The sequence below is a fragment of the Rana temporaria genome, chromosome 9 (genome assembly GCF_905171775.1).
Source record: "Rana temporaria chromosome 9, aRanTem1.1, whole genome shotgun sequence".
NCBI classification, from domain to species: Eukaryota; Metazoa; Chordata; class Amphibia; order Anura; family Ranidae; genus Rana; species Rana temporaria.
The window spans coordinates 13506149-13529240 of record NC_053497.1 but is presented as its reverse complement, the minus strand read 5'-3'; the positions used below and the strand labels follow the sequence as shown (position 1 = coordinate 13529240).

General features: G+C 47.1%; 1 protein-coding gene across 3 annotated transcripts in view; it reads right to left on the bottom strand.

Annotated features, from left to right (window-relative positions):
- Positions 1-23092, bottom strand: part of NHSL2 (NHS like 2) — a 166862-nt gene that overhangs the window by 98806 nt on the left and 44964 nt on the right. The window contains exon 1 of one of the 3 annotated variants that reach the window (XM_040322826.1): positions 13405-13615. The exons of the other annotated variants lie outside the window; for them this stretch is intronic. Within the exon in view, the coding sequence (XP_040178760.1) occupies positions 13405-13441 (37 nt within the window). The 5' untranslated portion in view covers positions 13442-13615. Of the gene's footprint in view, positions 1-13404; positions 13616-23092 lie in introns of those variants that run through there. 3 annotated transcript variants of the gene reach the window in all.

Here is a 23092-nt window from a genome sequence, read left to right as displayed (position 1 = left end):
GAGGTTTTTTTTGGAAACTTTTATGTTTGTTCCCCCACTTCCTGGTTCTCAATAGGCACTAATGATGTAACTCTGGCCTCACAGCTGCCCCCTGCAAAGGCTATATCACCATTGCCCAGTGCCAAGGAGTCAGGGCGCCCGATCTTGCACATGTACAGTAGGAGCAGAGGACCTGTGTGGTTTTTTACTAGTCTATCATGTACTGATCTTGCACAGGCACAGTAGGAGACCTGGGGTGATATATGTATCAATCTTGTTCATGCACAGTAGGAGACCTGGGGTTATTTATGAGTCGATCTCATGCATGTGCAGTGGGAGACCCGGAACACTTTAGGCTATCATGCTCAATAGGAGACTTGGGGTGGTTTATGAGTTGATCTCTTGCACGTGCACTAGAAAACCTATGCCGTTTTTTACATCAGTCTCATGCATATGCAATGGGACACCTGGAGCTCTTTATGCTTCGTTCTCACACATGAGCGATAGGAGACTTGGGGCAGGGCAAGGATCGATCAAATGCATGTGCAGTAGGAGATCTGGGGTGGTTTATGAGTAAATCTCATGCATGTGCAGCAGGATATCTGGGGTGGTTTATGAGTAAATCTCATGCATGTGCAGCAGGAGATCTGGGGTGGTTTATGAGTAAATCTCATGCATGTGCAGTAGGAGATCTGGGGTGGTTTATGAGTAAATCTCATGCATGTGCAGCAGGAGACCTGGGGTGGTTTATGAGTAAATCTCATGCATGTGCAGCAGGAGACCTGGGGTGGTTTATGTGTAGATCTCATACATGAGTAGCAGGAGACCTGGGGTGGTTTATGTGTAGATCTCATACATGAGTAGCAGGAGACCTGGGGTGGTTTATGAGGTTGATCTCATGCATGTGCAGAAGGAGACCGGGGGTGGTTTATTAGGCTGATCTCTTACATGTGCAGAAGGAGACCTGGGGTGGTTTATGAGGTTGATCACATGCATGTGCAGAAGGAGACCGGGGGTGGTTTATGAGGTTGATCACATGCATGTGCAGAAGGAGACCGGGGGTGGTTTATGAGGTTGATCACATGCATGTGCAGAAGGAGACCAGGGGGTGGTTTATGAGGCTGATCTCTTACATTTTCAGCAGGAGACCTGGGGTGGTTTATGAGTTGATCTCATGCATGTGCAGAAGGAGACCTGGGTGTTTTTTATGTCAATCCCATGCATATGCAACAGGAGACCTGGGGTGGTTTATGCCTCCAGATCATGCATGCGCAGAATGATACATGGGCCCTTTTTTACATCAGTCTCATGCATGGACAGTAGGAGACCTGGTGTGCTTTATGCTTCAATCTCATGTCTGAGCAGTAGAAGACCTTGGGTGGTGTATGCATTGATCTTATGCGTGTGCCTCAGGATACCTGGGGCAGTTTATACCTTGATCCCATGCATGCGCAGTATGAGACCTGGTGCTCTTTGTGCTTCAATCTCATGCATTAGCAGTAGGAGACCTGGGGAACATTATGCCTCGATCTCATAGATGTGCAGTAGGAGACTTGGCATTGTCATGACGCCCTCCTCGGCGTTGTTAGATTTATAATAATGCATTTATTACAGTAATAGTTTTATTTGCACTATGAACAGCCCCAGACCGGAGTTCCTCTTTAAGGATGCAGATATTTAAGGCCGGCGCGGACTTCACGTCTGTGTCTCAGCTGACAAATATCAACTGTTCTGAAACTAGGTCATTCGATCGGAGATCTTGTCCCGGTCTGCAAGAACAAGAAGTCTTTTGTGACATACTTCTGTTGGAGTTATTAATCAGCATGAGGCCAGCAAAGTTCGTCCAGGAGATGTCACACTCCAGGCAATGCCCGGGGCCTCATTCACAAAACACCAAACATCATCCTTAATATAGACTTTTAGGGCCAGATTCACGTATCTGGGCGTATCTTTGTGCGGGCGTAGCGTATCCTATTTACGCTACGCCGCCGCAACTTAGACAGGCAAGTGCAGTATTCGCAAAGCACTTGCTCCGTAAGTTGCGGTGGCGTAGCGTTAATGGGCCGGTTTAAGCCCGCGTAATTCAAAGTAGGCTGGTAGGGGGCGTGTTGTATGGAAATGAATCGTGACCCCACGTAAATGACGCGCCTAACGAACGGCGCATGCTCAGTATCACGTACGATTTTCTCCCTAAATTACGACGGCTCAATGCTTAGTCGACGTGAACGTAACCTACGGCCATCCCCATTTACGTAGGACTTACGCAAACGACGTAAAATACGACGCTGTTCCGACGTCCATACCTTAACATGACTTACCCCTGCTTTATGAGGGGTAAAGTTACGCCGGTCGTACGCCTTACGTAAACAGCGTAAATTAATACGCCGGGCGCAAGTGCGTTCGTGAATCGGCGTATCTAGCTCATTTGCATATTCAACGCAGGAAATATATGGAAAGGCCACTAGCGGCCAGCGGAAATATGCACCTAAGATACGACGGCATAAGACTTACGTCTTAGCAGGACGCTGCCTTAATCCCAGGCTGCGGTTCATGGTCAGGGAGTAGGGATAGGCTTTTTGTGCCCTGCCACCCCCCCCCCCCTTCTTTTTATATTTCTGTTTATTTCTTGTCTGTTCCCCTCTTTTACTTAGATGTCCTAGTTTCTTCTTTTTGCTCTTGGGAACTGGATACCCCCAACTTGTTGGTAAGCACTTAGACGCGAGTTTCACAACTCGCATTCAGCGCTCTATAAGCATTTATTCCAATCCAATCCAATCCAATCTTGGACAAATTCTGGCGTATCTGATTCTTTGAATCAGGCGCCGAGATACGACGCCTCACATTCGGTCTTACGACGGCATATCTGGAGATACGCCGTCGTAAGTCCTTTGTGAATCTGGCCCTTCGTTTTTTTTAAACTGTTCATGAAAATGTATGATCAGCTTAAAGCAGATATAAACCCTTTAGGTTTTTGCACGTTTTAGGGGCGTTTTTGAGGCACTTTTTTTAAGCGCTACAAACATGCTCCAAAGATGCTGCTGGCAGGACTTTTTTCACCGCCTTCGCCAGCACACCGTCCCAGTGGGAAATCATCCATTGAAGGAATGCAAACATCCCTTGTGACAGTAATAGGTGGTGACAGGTACTCTTTATGGAGGGATCGGGGGTCTAAAAGACCCCAGATCTCTTATTTAGAGTTAAAAGCAAAAAATCCTAACATGATCTGTTAACAATAAACAAAATACAGGAAGAGAAGCAGAGTACTTTATTGGGACCTGGAGGGGGGGCCTCTCTGATGGACACAGAGAGAGCTTCTGCTAGAGAGTCTGTTAGAAAGAGCTCCCAGACATACTACAGACATGATACAGGAGATGGTCAGAGACTGCAGACATAGTACAGTAGATGGTCAGAGAATGCAGACATAATACATGCGATGGTCAGATACTACAAACACAGTACAGGAGATGATCAGAGACTGCAGACATAGTACAGGAGATGGTCAGAGATTGCAGGCATAGTACAGGAGATGGTCAGAGACTGCAGACATAGTACAGGAGATGGTCAGAGACTGCAGACATAGTACAGGAGATGGTCAGAGACTGCAGACATAGTACAGGAGATGGCCAGAGAATGCAGACATAATACAGGCGATGGTCAGAGACTACAAACACAGTACAGGAGATGATCAGAGACTGCAGACATAGTACAGGAGATGGTCAGAGACTGCAGACATAATACAGGAGATGGTCAGAGACTGCAGACATAATACAGGAGATGGTCAGAGACTACAAACACAGTACAGGAGATGATCAGAGACTGCAGACATAGTACAGGAGATGGTCAGAGACTGCAGACATAGTACAGGAGATGGCCAGAGAATGCAGACATAATACAGGCGATGGTCAGAGACTACAAACACAGTACAGGAGATGACCAGAGACTGCAGACATAGTACAGGAGATGGTCAGAGACTGTAGACATAATACAGGAGATGGTCAGAGACTACAAACACAGTACAGGAGATGATCAGAGACTGCAGACATAGTACAGGAGATGGTCAGAGACTGCAGGCATAGTACAGGAGATGGTCAGAGACTGCAGACATAGTACAGGAGATGGTCAGAGACTGCAGACACAGTACAGGAGATGATCAGAGACTGCAGACATAGTAAAGGAGATGGTCAGAGACTACAGACATATTACAGGACATGGTCAGAGACACATCAGTTCTGGATGGACACAAACAAGGAGAGAAGGAGGGAAGAACCCCCACCTCTGCAGGCGCCTGGGTGCAAAGCGGAAGGGAGGTCATCTATGCTCCAGGCAATAGTAGAGAGTGAGTAGGTGTATGGTGAATGGCAGTCTTAGCCTGGACTCCCGCCAGGCCACGCCCCCAAATGCATTTCACTCCACCCACCTGAGCTTACTCCATCCCCAAGTAAGCTCCGGTAGGCGGAGTGAATCTCACTGGGGGCGTGGCATGGCGGGGTCCAGGCTGAGACTTCCATTCACCGTCACACCGCAGGCCTTGACTTGATGTGCGGCTCCCGGGTCACCTAGTCATTCTATATATGGAGGTTTTCTATTTATTACATTTTTTTGATTGGTTGAACTAGATGGACTTGTGTCTTTTGTTACTATGTAGCGATAAAATGGCGTGACAGAATCTTTTTTAATAAAAAAATGTATTTCCTTCGAACCTGATTGGGTGTTGATGGATATACAGACTAGATCTTTCAGTGACTCATAGCCACGGGGTGAGATCGGTTTCCATATACCGGTATGAAGATACGTCTATTCCATATGTTTTCTTCTTTTAGTTTAAAATGTGAAAATACAGTTTTGCTATCGCTATGGCAACAGAGCATGTCATAGATCTCTCTTTCCTCCTGCTCCTCCGATGATGTATTCGTAGATGAGCTAAACTGGTCCACCCACCTCTTATTTCATTGTGTCTTCCCGTCATCGGGATAGAGCATACACGTCCTCACAAAACAAAAGTGTAGCCTATACATATGGATATCCATTGATTATTGATTTACTTATGGCACTGATATAGTCTTGGTCCTTGTAGCTCTATGTCTCCTCTGGCATAAAGTATCCTGTGATACACTATATGGGCAAAGGTATGTAAACCCAAAGCTGTGCCGAGGGCTGCAGCAGGGGCGGACTGACAACTCAAGGGGCCCCCGGGCACTAGGGGATTATGGGGCCCCCAGGTTTAAAGATGGCCACCACTAAGCAGCCATCTTTCTGATGCAACATTAATGCGGCACCGCATTTGTGGAGGGGCACCTAGCTTAACCACTTGCCGCCCGCCAATGACATATTGACGTCGGCAAAGTGGTTGTAGAATCCTGACTGGACGTCATATGACGTCCTCAGGATTCTGAGCCGCTGCGCGCCCCCGGGGGCACGCATTGCGGAGATCGTTGTTGCAAGGTGTCAGTCTGACACCCTGCAACACCGATCAAGGTAAAGAGTCTCTCACGGAGACTCTTTACCACGTGATCAGCCGTGTCCAATCACGGCTGATCACGATGTAAACAGGAAAAGCCGGTAATCGTCTCTTCCTCACTCGCGTCTGTCAGACGCAAGTAGAGGAGAGCCGATCGGCTGCTCCTGTGACAGGGGGGGTTTGTGCTGATCGATTATCAGCACAGCCGGCCCCCCCGAGGATGCCTACTGGACCACCAGGGATGCCCACTGGACCACCAGGGATGACCATATAGACCAGGGATAAAAAAAAAAAAAAAAGGATGCCACCCTAGACCACCAGGGATGAGGAGGACACAAAAAATGGATGCCAATCAGTGCCGCAATGGATGCCAATCAGTGCCCACAATGGGCATCACTGATTGGCAGGCATTGTTTGGCATACATTAGTACAACACATACAATAGTGCCCATCTATGCCCATCCGTGCCACCTATCAGTGCCCATCCATGCCGCCTATCAGTGCCCGTCTGTGCCGCCTATCCGTGCCCGTCCGTGCCGCCTATCTGTGCCCATCTGTGCCACCTATCCGTACCGCCTATCCAAGCCCATCCATGCCGCCTATCCGTGACGCCTATCAGTGCCCATCCGTGCCGCCCATCAGTGCCGCATATTAGTGCCCATCAATGCCACCACATCAGTGCCACCTCATCTGTGCCCATCAGTGCCGCCTTATCAGTGCCCGTCAGTGCAGTACCATCAGTGCCCATCAGTGAAGGAGAAAACATACTTATTTACAATGTTTTATAACAGAAACAAAAAAAGCTTTTTTTTTCCAAAATTTTGGTCATTTTTTTTTTTTTTTTGCAGAAAATAAATATCCCAGAGGTGATCAAATACCACCAAAAGAAATCTCTATTTGTGGGTACAAAATGATAAAAATTTAGTTTGGGTACAGTGTAGCATGACCCCGCAATTGTCATTCAAAGTCCAACAGCGCTGAAAGCTAAACATTGGTCTGGGCGGGAAGGTGTATAAGTGCCCGGTATGGAAGTGGTTAATGAGGGGCAGGAAACTTAAAGCTGGTGACCCAATAAATGTACTTGGAGCCTCTCGTGGGCAGTGCCACCTTAACAGCACAGGCTCTGAAGGTCCGGCAGTAGTCGGCAGTAGCTATGCCCCTTCTCCGGGTTCTCCAATCACACGGCACTGAAGGGGGGATCTGACTGAGGAAAACACAGAGCATCAATTGTAGCCACTGTGCCCCACAATTGTCGCCACTGTGCCCCGCAATTGTCGCCACTGTGCCCTGCAATTGTCGCCACTGTGCCCATCAATTGTAGCCACTGTGCCCCGCAATTGTAGCCACTGTGCCCCGCAATTGTCGCCACTGTGCCCCGCAATTGTAGCCACTGTGCCCCACAATTGTCGCCACTGTGCCCAGTAAAATGCTGCCACTGTGACCTGTAAAATGCCCCCCCCCCCCCCCGGCACTTACCTTTCTGGGGTCAGCCGTGCTTCTACCGTCCCTCGATGTCCCTTGTCCAGTCCCTCGTCACGCCCTCGATGACGCTTCAGCCAGGTCAGGTTACCGATTACCAGAATCAGATTACCTGATTGGCTGAGACGCCTGTCAGTCTTATCCAAGGAACGCACCACCGGTACGTCCCGAGGATAAGCATTCAGGAAGCCAACTACAGCCTCAGGGCTGTACCTGGAAAGCCTATGAGAGCCGCTGGCTCTGATAAGCACTTCCACACAGCCAACCAGCTGCCGTTATTCAGCTGGCTGGCACTCAACATCCGTCCAGCTGAATAGTGGGCGGCAGCGGCGAAAATATATAGATTCATACAATGCACGAATCTATATATTTTAGTGGCTGTGCGAGAGCCAGAGGGGGCGGCGCTCCGGCGCCCTCTATGGACGAACCGCTCCTGGTTGCACAGCATCATCGGTTGCTAGGAAGTTGGCAGCAGGATTGAACAGCTTTGACGGTCACTAAGAAGCTGGCAGCAGGATCACACAGTGCAATCAGTTGATAGGGAGGTGACAGCAGAGTGGCACAGTGTCATTGGTCCCTAGGAAGATGGCGGGCAGGGTTGTACAATGTCATTGGTCACTAGACAGCTTGCTCCATAACGTTCATAGGCAGTTGAAAAAAAAATGGAATCGACTCAATACTACCTCACACTGTTACTGACATTTTTTTATAATTTTTTTGGGGGGGATGTGCCAAATGCTAGTTTGTTTTGAGGGGTTTGAAATGAAAAAAAAAAACTAATGTGGAAATTACATTGTTAGTCTGGTTGAAAAAAAGACACAAATCTATCTAGTTCAACCACTAAAAGGGAAAAATAAATAAACTCCAAACTGACAACCCCCCCCCCGCCGGTGGTGCTTCTCTGACATCCCCCCCCTCCGGTGCTTCTCTGACATCCCCCCCCCTCCGGTGCTTCTCTGACATCCCCCCCCCTCCGGTGCTTCTCTGACACCCCCCCCCCTCCGGTGCTTCTCTGACACCCCCCCCCCTCCGGTGCTTCTCTAAACTCTCCCGTGCCATCGGAGGCCCAGAGAACTAATCGGCAGGCCGCCGAATGAAGAACATAGAGATGGCTGGAGACTAGATGGTCACCAGTCATCTCTATGACCGTCGGAGGCCCGGGCGCAACGTTATGACATCACGCCTGAGTACCCTGAAGTAAACAAAGCTGAAATCGTGGCTGAAAGCATGAGATCGGTGAATTTTTTTTCACGATCTCATGCTTTCCAGCCTGGAGGAGAGATGTGGGTCTTATTGACCCCGCCTCTCTCCATAAAGAGGACCTGTCACACACCATTCCTATTACAATGGTTTACATCCCTTGTAATAGGAATAAAAGCGATAAAAAAAAAAAAAAAGTAAAAAGAAAATATATAAAAAAAAAATTAAAACGCCCCTGTCCCCGGTAGTTTGCGCTCTGAAGCGAACGCGCACGTAAGTCCCGCCCACATATGTAAACGCCGTTCAAACCACACATGTGAGGAATTGCCGCGTGCGTTAGAGCGAGAGCAATAATTCTAGCACTAGACCCCCTCTGTAACTCTAAACTGGTAACCTTTAAAAAAAATTAAAGCGCCGCCTATAGAGATTTTTAAGTACCGAAGTTTGGCGCCATTCCATGAGTGTGCGCAATTTTAAAGCGTGACATGTTAGGTATCTATTTACTCGGCGTAACATTATCTTTCACATTATACAAAGAAATTGGGCTAACTTTACTGTTTTGTTATTTTTTAATTCATGAAACCATTTTTTTTCCCCAAAATGAAGTGGTTAAAGTACTTTTGAATGGCATTCGTCAGGTCATCGAATGTACTGAGAATTTTGGTACGAATGTTTTAAAGTACGGCCAGCTTTATTATTTTTTTTTTGCTTTATGTTGGCCTTTAAAGCAGAGGTTCACACTAAATTACAACTTTCTCTTAATGAAACCACTACGCATCGACTATACACAATCCGTTGTTTTGTTTTTTTAAATCAGAATCTTTACCTTTCTAATGCAGCAATCAGTGTTCTGTCAATCAGCCTTTCCCCGCGGGAGTGGGAGTGTATTAGCTTTTCCCCGACAAGCGCTATGTCTCCTGGGAGTGAGTGATGAGAATCCCAGGAGACGCGCTGTACTGTAATCCCGCGATATCTCGCGGGTCACGTGACTCGGCAAGCAAAGAAAAGGTGGCGTGACCTCAGTACGCCGGCCGTTGTGATGGCAACTGTGCAGTGTTGACGGCGGCGCTCGCCGTCAACACTGCACATGCACGGGATAGAGCGGTGAATGCTGGGACGTCAGCATTCACCGTATCCCGGAAGGAACTCCAGGTGGGCTTCAGAGTGCCCACAATCAAGATGGAAACGTCCATCTATGAATTATATAAAATATCTTTTGCGGGACAAACATAATCGTGGTGGTTAGGAGATTCGGACACATGAGGAGCAGATTTCCTAAAGGTAAGAGCGGCAGAACGATCTAAAAAAAAAAAAAAAAATACCCGCGGAACCCCCGCTTTAACCATAAGGCTCTGTGCACCACACAAGTAGGTGCAACCAAACTACAGGAGGGGCGGAGACAAGATTGGTCACCCTGCACAAGGAGAGCTAAGCTGTGGGAGGAACCCAGCATGCCCCTCCCACTACAGAAAACTACACGAGGGGCGGAGACAAGAGTGGTCACCTTGCAGGAGGAGAGAGACCTGAGCTGTGGTAGGAACCCAGCATGCCCCTCCCACTACAGAAAACTACACAAGGGGCGGAGACAAGAGTGGTCACCTTGCAGAAGGAGAGAGAGCTGAGCTGTGGGAGGAACCCAGCATGCCCCTCCCACTACAGAAAACTACACAAGCGGCGGAGACAAGAGTGGTCACCTTGCAGAAGGAGAGAGAGCTGAGCTGTGGGAGGAACCCAGCATGCCCCTCCCACTACAGAAAACTACACGAGGGGCGGAGACAAGAGTGGTCACCTTGCAAAAGGAGAGAGAGCTGAGCTGTGGGAGGAACCCAGCATGCCCCTCCCACTACAGAAAACTACACGAGGGGCGGAGACAAGAGTGGTCACCTTGCAGAAGGAGAGAGAGCTGAGCTGTGGGAGGAACCCAGCATGCCCCTCCCACTACAGAAAACTACAGGAGGGGCGGAGACAAGAGTGGTCACCTTGCAGAAGGAGAGAGAGCTGAGCTATGGGAGAAACCCAGCAGGCCCCTCCCACTACAGAAAACTACAGGAGGGGCGGAGACAAGAGTGGTCACCTTGCAGAAGGAGAGAAAGCTGAGCTGTGGGAGGAACCCAGCAGGCCCCTCCCACTACAGAAAGCTACATGAGGGACAAGATCAGTCAACCTACACAAGGAGAGAGAGCAGAGCTGTGGGAGGGACTCAGCAGGCCCAACCCACTACAGAAAACAACCTGCCCAAGGAGAGCAGAGCTGTGGGAGGGGCTCAGAAGTTCCCACCCTCTACAGAAAACTACAGCATGGGTGGAGACAAGATCAGTCACCCTGCACAAGGAGAGAGAGCTGAGCTGTGGGAGGAACCCAACATGCCCCTCCCACTACAGAAAACTACACAAGGGGTGGAGACAAGAGTGGTCACCTTGCAGAAGGAGAGAGAGCTCAGCTGTGGGAGGAACCCAGCAGGCCCCTCCCACTACAGAAAGCTACATGAGGGACAAGATCAGTCAACCTACACAAGGAGAGAGAGCAGAGCTGTGGGAGGGACTCAGAAGTTCCCTCTACAGAAAACTACAGCAGGGGCAGAGACAAGATCAGTCACCCTGCACAAGGAGAGAAAGTATAGCTGTGGGAGGAAACTCAGCAGGCCCCTCCCACTAAAGAAAACTACATGAGGGGTGGAGACAAGATCAGTCACCCTGCACAAGGAGAGAGAGCATAGCTGTGGGAGGGACTCAGAAGGCCCCACCCACTATAGAAAACTACATGAGGGGCGGAGACAAGATCAGTCACCCTGCACAAGGAGAGAGAGCATAGCTGTGGAAGGGACTCAGAAGGCCCCACCCACTATAGAAAACTACATGAGGGGCGGAGACAAGATCAGTCACCCTGCACAAGGAGAGAGAGCTGAGCTGTGGGAGGGACTCAGCAGGCCCCTCCCACTACAAAAACCAACCTGCACAAGGAGAGCAGAGCTGTGGGAGGGGCCCAGAAGTTCCCACCCTCTACAGAAAACTACAGCATGGGCGGAGACAAGATCAGTCACCCTGCACAAGGAGACAGCAGAGCTGTTAGGCGGATGACAGCACTTTTTACAATATCAGATTGTAGAAGGAATACAGCAATTTCCTTTCTTCTAGCCTGCTGATTGGACAGCGAAGGAGCAGTAGCAGACTGTCGAGATTACCTTCTGCTCTATGTCTCCATTATCTATCTATCATTTTTCTCTCTCATTCATTCTATCATTTTTTAATCTGTTAATTTTCTTTATACAGAAATTGAAACAGATAGAAGGAAAAGTAAATGATAGAAAGATTGATATAGATAGATAGATAGATAGACAGACAGACAGATAGATAGATAGATAGATAGATAGATAGATAGATAGATAATCATTTACATCTACCTATCTATCTTTCTATATTTTATCTGCATCTCTCTTTTTTTTCTCTCTCATTCTTTCTATCTTTTGTTTAATTGTATCTATCTTTCTATCAGTTAACTTTCTTTATCGAGAAATTCATACAGATAGAAAGAAATGTAAATGATTGAAAGCTTGATACAGATAAAAGATAGATAGATAGATAGATAGATAGATAGATAGATAGATAGATAGATAGATAGATAGATAGATAGATAGATAGATGGATTACAGACGGATTGATAAAGTTTAATGATAATCTGTATCAGTTTCTGTATAAAGAAAATTACCTGATAGAAAGGTTGATACAGATAAAAAAATAGATAGGTAATCATTTAACTTCATCAATCCATCTACAACCCATCCATCATTCTATCTATGTAACTATCTATCTATCTATATATCTATCTATTTTTTATCTGTATCAATCAGTTAATTTTCTTACAGTAATACAGAAATTGATACAGATAAAACAAAAATAGAAAGAAAGATAGATAGACAAATAGAGATTATTATCTAACTATCTATCTACAGTATTTATTTGTCTGTCTATCTGTCTATCTATCTATCTTTCTCTTTTTCTCTCTCGTTCTTTCTATCAAATAACTTTCTTTATTAAAAAATTCATACAGACAGATTGATAGATAGAATGATGAATGGATTTGTAGATAGATAGATATATAGATAGGACAATGGATGGATTTGTAGATAGATAGATAGATGATAGATTGATTTGTAGATAGAGAGATATAGAGATAGATAGATAGATAGATAGATAGATAGATAGATAGATAGATAGAATGATGGATGGATTTGTAGATAGATAGATGATAGATTGATTTGTAGATGATAGATAGAATGATAGATTGATTTGTAGATAGATAGAATGATAGATAGATAGATAGATAGATAGATAGATAGATAGATAGGACGATGAATGGATTTGTAGATAGATAGATAGATGATAGATAGAGAGATAGATAGATAGATAGATAGATAGATAGATAGATAGATAGATGATAGATTGATTTGTAGATAGAGAGATAGAGAGATAGAGAGAGAGAGAGAGAGAGAGATAGATAGATAGATAGATAGATAGATAGATAGATAGATAGATAGATAGATAGATAGGACGATGAATGGATTTGTAGATAGATAGATAGATGATAGATAGAGAGATAGATAGATAGATAGATGATAGATTGATTTGTAGATAGAGAGATAGAGAGATAGAGAGAGAGAGAGAGAGAGAGAGAGAGAGAGATAGATAGATAGATAGATAGATAGATAGATAGATAGATATATTGATTTGTAGATAGAGAGATAGATAGATAGATAGATAGATAGATAGATAGATAGATAGATAGATAGATAGATAGAATTATGGATTGATTTGTAGATAGATAGACAGATAGATAGATAGATAGATAGATAGATAGATAGATAGATAGATAGATAGATAGATAGATAGAATTATGGATTGATTTGTAGATAGATAGAATGATAGAATGATAGATAGATAGATAGATAGATAGATAGATAGATAGATAGATAGATAGATAGATAGATGGATTTGTAGATAGATAGATAGATAGATAGATAGATAGATAGATAGATAGATAGATAGATAGAATGATGGATGGATGGATTTGTAGATAGATATATAGATAGATAGATAGATAGATAGATAGATAGATAGATAGATAGATAGATAGATAGATAGATAGATAGATAGAATGATGGATGGATGTATTGATAGATAGATAGAATGATGGATGAGGATGGATTTGTAGATAGATATAATAGATAGAGGGAAATACAATATAACACAGGGTATAGAAATAATAGAAGGATTCTTTCCCCTCCGTCTTACCTTTGCCCCGTGAGAGACTTGTCAGCATTTTCTCCATCCCGGGAGACCCCTATAACGTCCGATCCGCGCTCTCCTAGAAATTCCGCCGTCCTCACACAACTCCTTCTTTTTTCTCCAAACTTTCAATTGCAAATTCCCAAAAAGCAAGGATTGTACGGGAGGGACAGCTGTCTATGCTGGCGTCCCCCCCTCCCTTCCTCCGGAGCACCCGGCGCTATAGATGGATGGATGTATAGCGATAGATAGATAGATGGATAGATAGATAGATAGATAGATAGATAGATAGATAGATAGATAGATGGCGGGGAGGGAACGGTGGATCTATGGATGTCGGTCCTCCGGGTTATCCTTCCATGGTGTTACTTTGTATCCATCCTCCTCCAATGAGCGATCCTGAGCCGTCTCCTGGAGTGGCAGGCCGCGGATGGAGCGCAGACATGAGCTGCATTCAGATGGGGAGAGGAAGGGAGGCTCATGCTCTGTGGATAGGGAGGCTCATGCTCTGCGTTCTCTCCTGATCGCTGGTCCTCTGAGCGGCTGGAGGGATATCTCAGTGGCTGGGAGAAAACATGGGGGGAGGAGGAGAGGAAGGCAGCAGGAACTCGCTATTTTATTAAACGTCTCTCCATAACTATTGTTTCCCCCTCCCTATGTTTCCTTCCTTCACATAACGTAGCGTTTTCCTCCTCACACAGCCCACTCTCCAATATGCTCCTCTGATCTCTCATCTCACACATCATCCGGATATAGAATGCAGCTCAGGATATCATATAGAAGGATGGACGCGCATGAGCCGCATGCATTGCAATTCATTTTTATATATATATATATATATATATACACAGTGCCTTGCGAAAGTATTCGCCCCCTTGAACTTTGCGACCTTTTGCCACATTTCAGGCTTCAAACATAAAGATATAAAACTGTAATTTTTTTTTGAAGAATCAACAACAAGTGGGACACAATCATGAAGTGGAACGAAATTTATTGGATATTTCAAACTTTTTTAACAAATAAAAAACTGAAAAATTGGGCGTGCAAAATTATTCAGCCCCCCTTAAGTTAATACTTTGTAGCGCCACCTTTTGCTGCGATTACAGCTGTAAGTCGCTTGGGGTATGTCTCTATCAGTTTTGCACATCGAGAGACTGATAGCTAGATTCACGTAGTTTGCAGCAACTTTAAGGCGGCGTAGCGTATCGTATTTACGATACGCTGCCTTAAGTCAGAGAGGCAAGTACTGTATTCTCAAAGTACTTGCCTCCTAACTTACGGTGGCGTAGCGTAAATGCAGCGGGCGCAAGCGCGCCTAATTCAAAATAGGCTGAGGGGGCGTGTTTTATGTTAATATGCTTTGACCTGACGTGATTGAAGTTTTTTTTGGAACGGCGCATTCGCCGTCCGCCTACATTTCCCAGTGTGCATTGCGATCAAGTACGCCGCACGGGCCTATTGATTTCGACGTGGACGTAAATGACGTAAATCCCTATTCACGGACGACTTACGCAAACGACGTAAAATTTTCGAATTTCGACACGGGAACGACGGCCATACTTAACATTACTATTCCAGCTATTTGATGGAATAACTATAGGCCTGATAATGCGTTACGTAAACGGCGTATCTGTACTGCGGCGGCCGGGCGTACGTTCGTGAATAGGCGTAAGTAGTGATTTACATATTCTACGCCGACCGCAATGGAAGCGCCACCTAGCGGTCAGCCTAAAAATTACACTTTAGGATACGAGGGTGTAAGTCTGCATTCACACCGGAACGCGGCGTATTGTACCGCGATTTGCCGCGAAAAATTGCAGCGTTTTGTCCCGCGATTTTCCACGACAAAACGCGCCGTTTTTTTGCCTAAAATACGCCGGAGGGGTGATTTAACATTGTGGGCTATGCCGAACGCCGAAGCCGCCTGAAAAAAAGGGTCCGGGACTTGTTTTGAGCTTCAGGCGTACGGCGTTTTGGCGTTCGGCGTGGAGATGTGAACCATCTCCATAGCTGACAATGTTAAATCACCCCTCCAGCGTATTTCAGGCTGCAATAGCGTCGGGCGTAAAAACGCCTAGGTGTGAATGGAGCCTAAGACACTTACGCCGCTCGTATCTGAGCCTAATTTAAGCGTATCTGGTTACCAGAATACGCTTAAATAAGCGGGGACGCACATTCAGACTTAGGCTGGCGTATCTACTGATACGCCAGCCTAAGTCTCTCTGAATCTGGCTATGAAATTTTTGCCCATTCCTCCTTGCAAAACCGTTCGAGCTCAGTGAGGTTTCTTTCCACAGATTCTCGATTGGATTCAGGTCTGGACTTTGACTTGGCCATTCTAACACCTGGATATGTTTATTTGTGAACCATTCCATTGTAGATTTTGCTTTATGTTTTGGATCATTGTCTTGTTGGAAGACAAATCTCCGTCCCAGTCTCAGGTCTTTTGCAGACTCCATCAGGTTTTCTTCCAGAATGGTCCTGTATTTGGCTCAATGCATCTTCCTATCAATTTTAACCATCTTCCCTGTCCCTGCTGAAGAAAAGCAGGCCCAAACCATGATGCTGCCACCACCATGTTTCACAGTGGGGATGGTGTGTTCAGGGTGATGAGCTGTGTTGCTTTTACGCCAAACATAACGTTTTGCATTGTTGCCAAAAAGTTCTATTTTGGTTTCATCTGACCAGAGCACCTTCTTCCACATGTTTGGTGTGTCTCCCAGGTGGCTTGTGGCAAACTTTAAACGACACTTTTTATGGATATCTTTAAGAAATGGCTTTCTTCTTGTCACTCTTCCATAAAGGCCAGATTTGTGCAGTATACAGGGACTGATTGTTGTCCTATGGACAGAGTCTCCCACCTCAGCTGTAGATCTCTGCAGTTCATCCAGAGTGATCATGGGCCTCTTTGGCTGCATCTCTGATCAGTCTTCTCCTTGTATGAGATGAAAGTTTAGAGGGACGGCCAGGTCTTCGTAGATTTGCAGTGGTCTGATACTCCTTCCATTTCAATATTATCGCTTACACAGTGCTCCTTGGAATGTTTAAAGCTTGGGAAATCTTTTTGTATCCAAATCCGGCTTTAAACTTCTCCACAACAGTATCTCGGACCTGCCTGGTGTGTTCCTTGTTCTTCATGATGCTCTCTGCGCTTCAAACGGACCTCTGAGACCATCACAGTGCAGGTGCATTTATACGGAGACTTGATTACACACAGGTGGATTCCATTCATCATCATTAGTCATTTAGGTCACCATTGGATCATTCAGAGATCCTCACTGAACTTCTGGAGAGAGTTTGCTGCACTAAAAGTAAAGGGGCTGAATAATTTTGCACGCCCAATTTTTCAGTTTTTTATTTGTTAAAAAAAGTTTGAAATATCCAATAAATTTCGTTCCACTTCATGATTGTGTCCCACTTTTTGTTGATTCTTCAAAAAAAATTACAGTTTTATATCTTTATGTTTGAAGCCTGAAATGTGGCAAAAGGTCGCAAAGTTCAAGGGGGCCGAATACTTTCGCATTTTCCTTAATAGTTACAAAGAACATAAATCCACTTTATGTGCACCAAATGCCTTTGCAAACCCAGATATTGCACTGTGCCTGTGCAGAGAGCAAAGCTGTGGGAGGGACTCAGCAAGCCCCGCCCGCTACAGAAAACGGCAAGAGGGGGGGCGGAGACAAGACCAGTCACCCTGCACAAGGAGAGGGAGCAGCAGTGACTGGTCTGTGTTAGAGAAAGCTGCATTGCAAACATGCATACAAGTCCCGGCAGGCTCCACCCAGGGGGCGGAAGACAAGACCAACCAACCTGCGCATAGAGACAGCGGGGCTGCGGGAAGGGCTCAGCAGGCTCCACCCACTACAGAAAACTACAGGAGGGGGTGTCAACATGACCAATCACCCTGCACAAGGTGACAGCAGAACTGTGGGAGGGGCTCAGCAGGCTCCACCCACTACAGGCTGCCTGCAGAAAAGTACAGGAAGGGCGGAGACAAGACCAATCACCATGCCCAAGGAGAGGGAGCAACAGTGACTGGTATGTATTAGAGGAAGCTGCATTGCAAACATACATACATGCCCCAGCAGGCTCCACCCACTACAGAAAACTACAGGAGGGGGCGGAGACAAGACCAATCACCCTGCGAAAGGAAACCGCAGAGCTGTGGGAGGGGCTCAGCAGGCTCCACCCCCCTACAGAAAACTACAGCAGGGGGGCAGAGACAAGACCAATCACCATGCGCAAGGCGACAGTAGAGCCGTGGGAGGGGCTCAGCAAGCTCCACCCACTACAGAAGGGGCGTTAACAAGACCAATCACCCTGCACAAGGAGACATCAGAGGTGTGGGAGGGGCTCAGAAGTCTCCACCCACTACAGAAAACTACAGGAGGGGCATTAACAAGATCAATCACCCTGCACAAGTAGACGTCAGAGCTGTGGGAGGGGCTCAGCAGTCTCCACCCACTACGGGCTGCCTGCACAAAACTACATGAGGGGCGGAGACAAGACCAGTCACCCTGCACAAGGAGACAGCAGAGGTGTGGGAGGGGCTCAGCAAGCTCCACCCACAACACAAGGGGCATTAACAAGACCAATCACCCTGCACAAGGAGACATCAGAGGTGTGGGAGGGGCTCAGCAAGCTCCACCCACTACAGAAGGGGCGTTAACAAGACCAATCACCCTGCACAAGGAGACAGCAGAGGTGTGGGAGGGGCTCAGCAAGCTCCACCCAATACAGAAGGGGCGTTAACAAGACCAATCACCCTGCACAAGGAGACAGCAGAGGTGTGGGAGGGGCTCAGCAAGCTCCACCCAATACAGAAGGGGCGTTAACAAGATCAATCACCCTGCACAAGGAGACATCAGAAGTGTGGGAGGGGCTCAGCAGTCTCCACCGGTGTGGGAGGGGCTCAGCAGTCTCCACCCACTACAGAATACTACAGGAGGGGCATTAACCAGATCAATCACCCTGCACAAGTAGACGTCAGAGCTGTGGGAGGGGCTCAGCAGTCTCCACCCACTACGGGCTGCCTGCACAAAACTACACGAGGGGCGGAGACAAGACCAGTCACCCTGCACAAGGAGACAGCAGAGGTGTGGGAGGGTCTCAGCAAGCTCCACCCAATACAGAAGGGGCGGTAACAAGACCAATCACCCTGCACAAGGAGACATCAGAGGTGTGGGAGGAGCTCAAAAGTCTCCACCCACTACAGGAGGGGCATTAACAAGATCAATCCCCCTGCACAAGGAGATATCAGAGGTGTGGGAGGGGCTCAGCAGTCTCCACCCACTACAGAAAACTACAGGAGGGGCATTAACAAGACCAATCACCCTGCACAAGGAGACATCAGAGCTGTGGGAGGGGCTCAGCAGTCTCCACCCACTACAGAAAACTACAGGAGGGGCATTAACAAGACCAATCACCCTGCACAAGGAGACATCAGAGCTGTGGGAGGGGCTCAGCAGTCTCCACCCCCTACAGGCTGCCTTCACAAAACTACATAAGGGGCGGAGACAAGACCAGTCACCATGCACAAGGAGACAGCAGAGGTGTGGGAGGGGCTCAGCAAGCTCCACCCACAACAGAAGGGTCGTTAATAAGACCAATCACCCTGCACAAGGAGACATCAGAGCTGTGGGAGGGGCTCAGCAGTCTCCACCCACTACAGACTGCCTGCACAAAACTACATGAGGGGGCGGAGACAAGACCAGTCCCCCTGCACAAGGAGAGAGCAGCAGTGAGAGGTCTTTATTACAGGAAATGAAATAGCCGGCACACCAAAATGATGTCTCCATTGGGATCAGGTGAGAAAGATGAAGGTCCCGGATGGATAACACTGCCTAGGAGGAATTCTCACACTAAATTACTGCACAGATCTGGAAAAAATGCATAAAGCTCACTTAGGGGTGTCCTGTAAAGCTTCATGTGTGATATGGTGAAAAATCGAATGTTATTAGGTTATTTTCTCTCCCGGTCGAATGTTATTTATGTCTACAGAATGCACCAAGTTAGGAAAATATTGCACTATGGCCACTAGATGGCGCTGGTGACCAATGGGGTGTATTTATTTAAAAAAAAAATTGCAGAGCTGTGAAACTGTATGTACATTTGTTCTGTGCCAACATGGGCATATTTGAATGGTACTAGTCTAGATCGAATGTTAGTCATTCATACATAATAGAGTGAATCAGGAAAATACTGCTTTATGGCCGCTAGATAAATAAAGTATTTAATTCCTATAATCATCAGCCCCGTCTAGTGGGCATAGTGTAGTATTTTCCTGATTCACTCTGTACGAATGAATAACATTCGATCTGGAGGTAATGTAGCCCAATGACATTTGGTTTTGACCCCTTCGCACAGAGGTAATGTATATGTAGTTTCTAAGGACAAATAGCACTGTATGAATGTTTTATAAATATGCCACAAAGACTGAAGTTGGAAGTCGTGTGCCTCTTCTATTGGTCTTTGCTATTCCTGGAGTTCAGCTTGAAATGCAGGAACTCTTCAATGGTACAATACAGTGCAGCGCCTGAAGTGAGACTCTCACACACCAGAGGATCTAGTCCCTGGTCAATGGATATAAAACCTTGAGGGGGTGCGGGGGAACAAATGTGACAGCGGATAGGAGACAGACAGGACACACAGTGATAGAAAAACTCTGATAGTATACTGTACATAGGATCTCATGCTATACTCATGGGGGGGACTCTGTAAAGGGAGGACACTGTGATGGAGAGATTCTATAATGGGGACTCTGTGATGGAGGGACTCTGTAATGGGGACTCTGTGATGGAGGGACTCTGTGATGGGGACTCTGTGATGAGGGACACTGTGATGGAGGGACTCTGTAATGGGGACTCTGTGATGAGGGACACTGTGATGGAGGGACTCTGTAATGGGGACTCTGTGATGAGGGACACTGTGATGGAGGGACTCTGTGATGGGGACTCTGTGATGAGGGACACTGTGATGGAGGGACTCTGTGATGAGGGACACTGTGATGGAGGGACTCTGCAATTGGGACTCTGTGATGGAGGGACTCTGTAATGGAGACTCTGTGATGCAGGACACTGTGATGGAGGGACTCTGTAATGGGGACTCTGTGATGAGGGACTCTGTGATGAGGGACACTGTGATGGAGGGACTCTGCAATGGGGACTCTGTGATGTGGGACACTGTGATGGAGGGACTCTGTAATGGGGACTCTGTGATGAGGGACACTGTGATGGAGGGACTCTGTAATTGGGACTCTATGATGTGGGACACTGCGATGGAGGGACTCTGTAATGGGGACTCTATGATGTGGGACACTGTGATGGAGGGACTCTGTAATGGGAACTCTATGATGTGGGACACTGTGATGGAGGGACTCTGCAATGGGGACTCTATGATGTGGGACACTGTGATGGAGGGACTCTGCAATGGGGACTCTATGATGTGGGACACTGTGATGGAGGGACTCTGTGATGGAGGGACTCTGCAATGGGGACTCTATGATGTGGGACACTGTGATGGAGGGACTCTGTGATGGAGGGACTCTGTGATGGGGACTCTATGATGTGGGACACTGTGATGGAGGGACTCTGTGATGGGGACTCTATGATGTGGGACACTGTGATGGAGGGACTCTGTGATGGGGACTCTATGATGTGGGACACTGTGATGGAGGGACTCTGTAATGGGAACTCTATGATGTGGGACACTGTGATGGAGGGACTCTGCAATGGGGACTCTATGATGTGGGACACTGTGATGGAGGGACTCTGTGATGGAGGGACTCTGCAATGGGGACTCTATGATGTGGGACACTGTGATGGAGGGACTCTGTGATGGGGACTCTATGATGTGGGACACTGTGATGGAGGGACTCTGTGATGGGGACTCTATGATGTGGGACACTGTGATGGAGGGACTCTGTAATGGGAACTCTATGATGTGGGACACTGTGATGGAGGGACTCTGCAATGGGGACTCTATGATGTGGGACACTGTGATGGAGGGACTCTGCAATGGGGACACTGTGATGGAGGGACTCTGCAATGGGGACTCTGTGATGAGGGACACTGTGATGGAGGGACTCTGCAATGGGGACACTGTGATGGAGGGACTCTGCAATGGGGACTCTATGATGTGGGACACTGTGATGGAGGGACTCTGTAATGGGAACTCTATGATGTGGGACACTGTGATGGAGGGACTCTGTGATGGAGGGACTCTGCAATGGGGACACTGTGATGGAGGGACTCTGCAATGGGGACTCTGTAATGGGGACTCTGTGATGAGGGACACTGTGATGGAGGGACTCTGCAATGGGGACTCTGTAAAGGGAGGACACTGTGATGGAGAGATTCTATAATGGGGACTCTGTGATGGAGGGACTCTGCAATGGGGACTCTGTGATGTGGGACACTGTGATGGAGGGACTCTATAATGGGGACTCTGTGATGAGGGACACTGTGATGGAGGGGCTCTATAATGGGGACTCTGTGATGTGGGACACTGTGATGGAGGGACTCTATAATGGGGACTCTGTGATGAGGGACACTGTGATGGAGGGACTCTGCAATGGGGACTCTGTGATGAGGGACACTGTGATGGAGGGACTCTGCAATGGGGACTCTGTGATGCGGGACACTGTGATGGAGGGACTTGATGTGCTGGGGCATTCTGTGATGGGATGACGTGATGTGATGCAGCAATCTGTGATGGAGGGACTCTGATGTGATGGAGGGACTCTGATGGCAAGGAAACTTTTATGTAATTGTGGGACTCTGAGGAGATGGGGGGACTCTGATGTGATTGGGGACCTCTCTGATGAAAGAGGGGGGCTTCTGATATGATGGGGCTACTCTTATGTGACAATGGGGCTCTGATGGGATGGGGGGACTTTGATGTGATATGAGGACTCTGACAGGAAGGGGGGACTCTGATGTGGTGGAGGGACTCTGATGTTGTGGAGGGACTCTGTGAAGAGGCTACTCTCTAAAGTGGAACCTATGATTGGAAGGAGGGTTTCTGATGAGATGGGGTGACTCTTATGTGATGGGGGGGCTTCTGATGTAATGGGGGTCCAGCGCTATCCTCCCGCAGCTGATTCGTTCCCAGTGCCGCCATCTTGGATTTGGGAGTCAGCTGTGACTTCCTGATGAACCCCATTCACAACTCCTTTCCCAGAGGGACCAGCAGTATTCTGAGCCCAGGGGGGCGGGTCCATGACAGCCTGTGGTTATAGGAAGTGGGAGACTGGCACCATCTAGTGGCAGAAAAGAAGCTCCAAGCTTTGCATGGAAGGTGATTTTTACAGCAAAAGTTAATTTATTATTTTTTTATCTTTTAATGCGCCTTTTCTTTTTTCTTTTTCTTTGTTACTTTAAGTGTCACTATAAACTGATGCTGGAATTGGTTATCACCGCTACAACACTGCCATTATATTATAGGACATTTTGTTTCCACTTCATTTACAAACAGCTAAGTATGCTAAACAGTTCTTTTATTTATTTTCCCACCCGTTCAAAGCTGTAACAGCACACGGCTTTATTAGAACTCATTAGGATGCCTTGATAATTAACGACTTCATTTATACATAGGTGAGAACGCACATCCAATCTAATTGGAAGTTGTACCATTAAATATGCAAATGCGCGTACAATGGCTTCCGGGAGGACTATGGTCTTTCTACAGGAAAAAG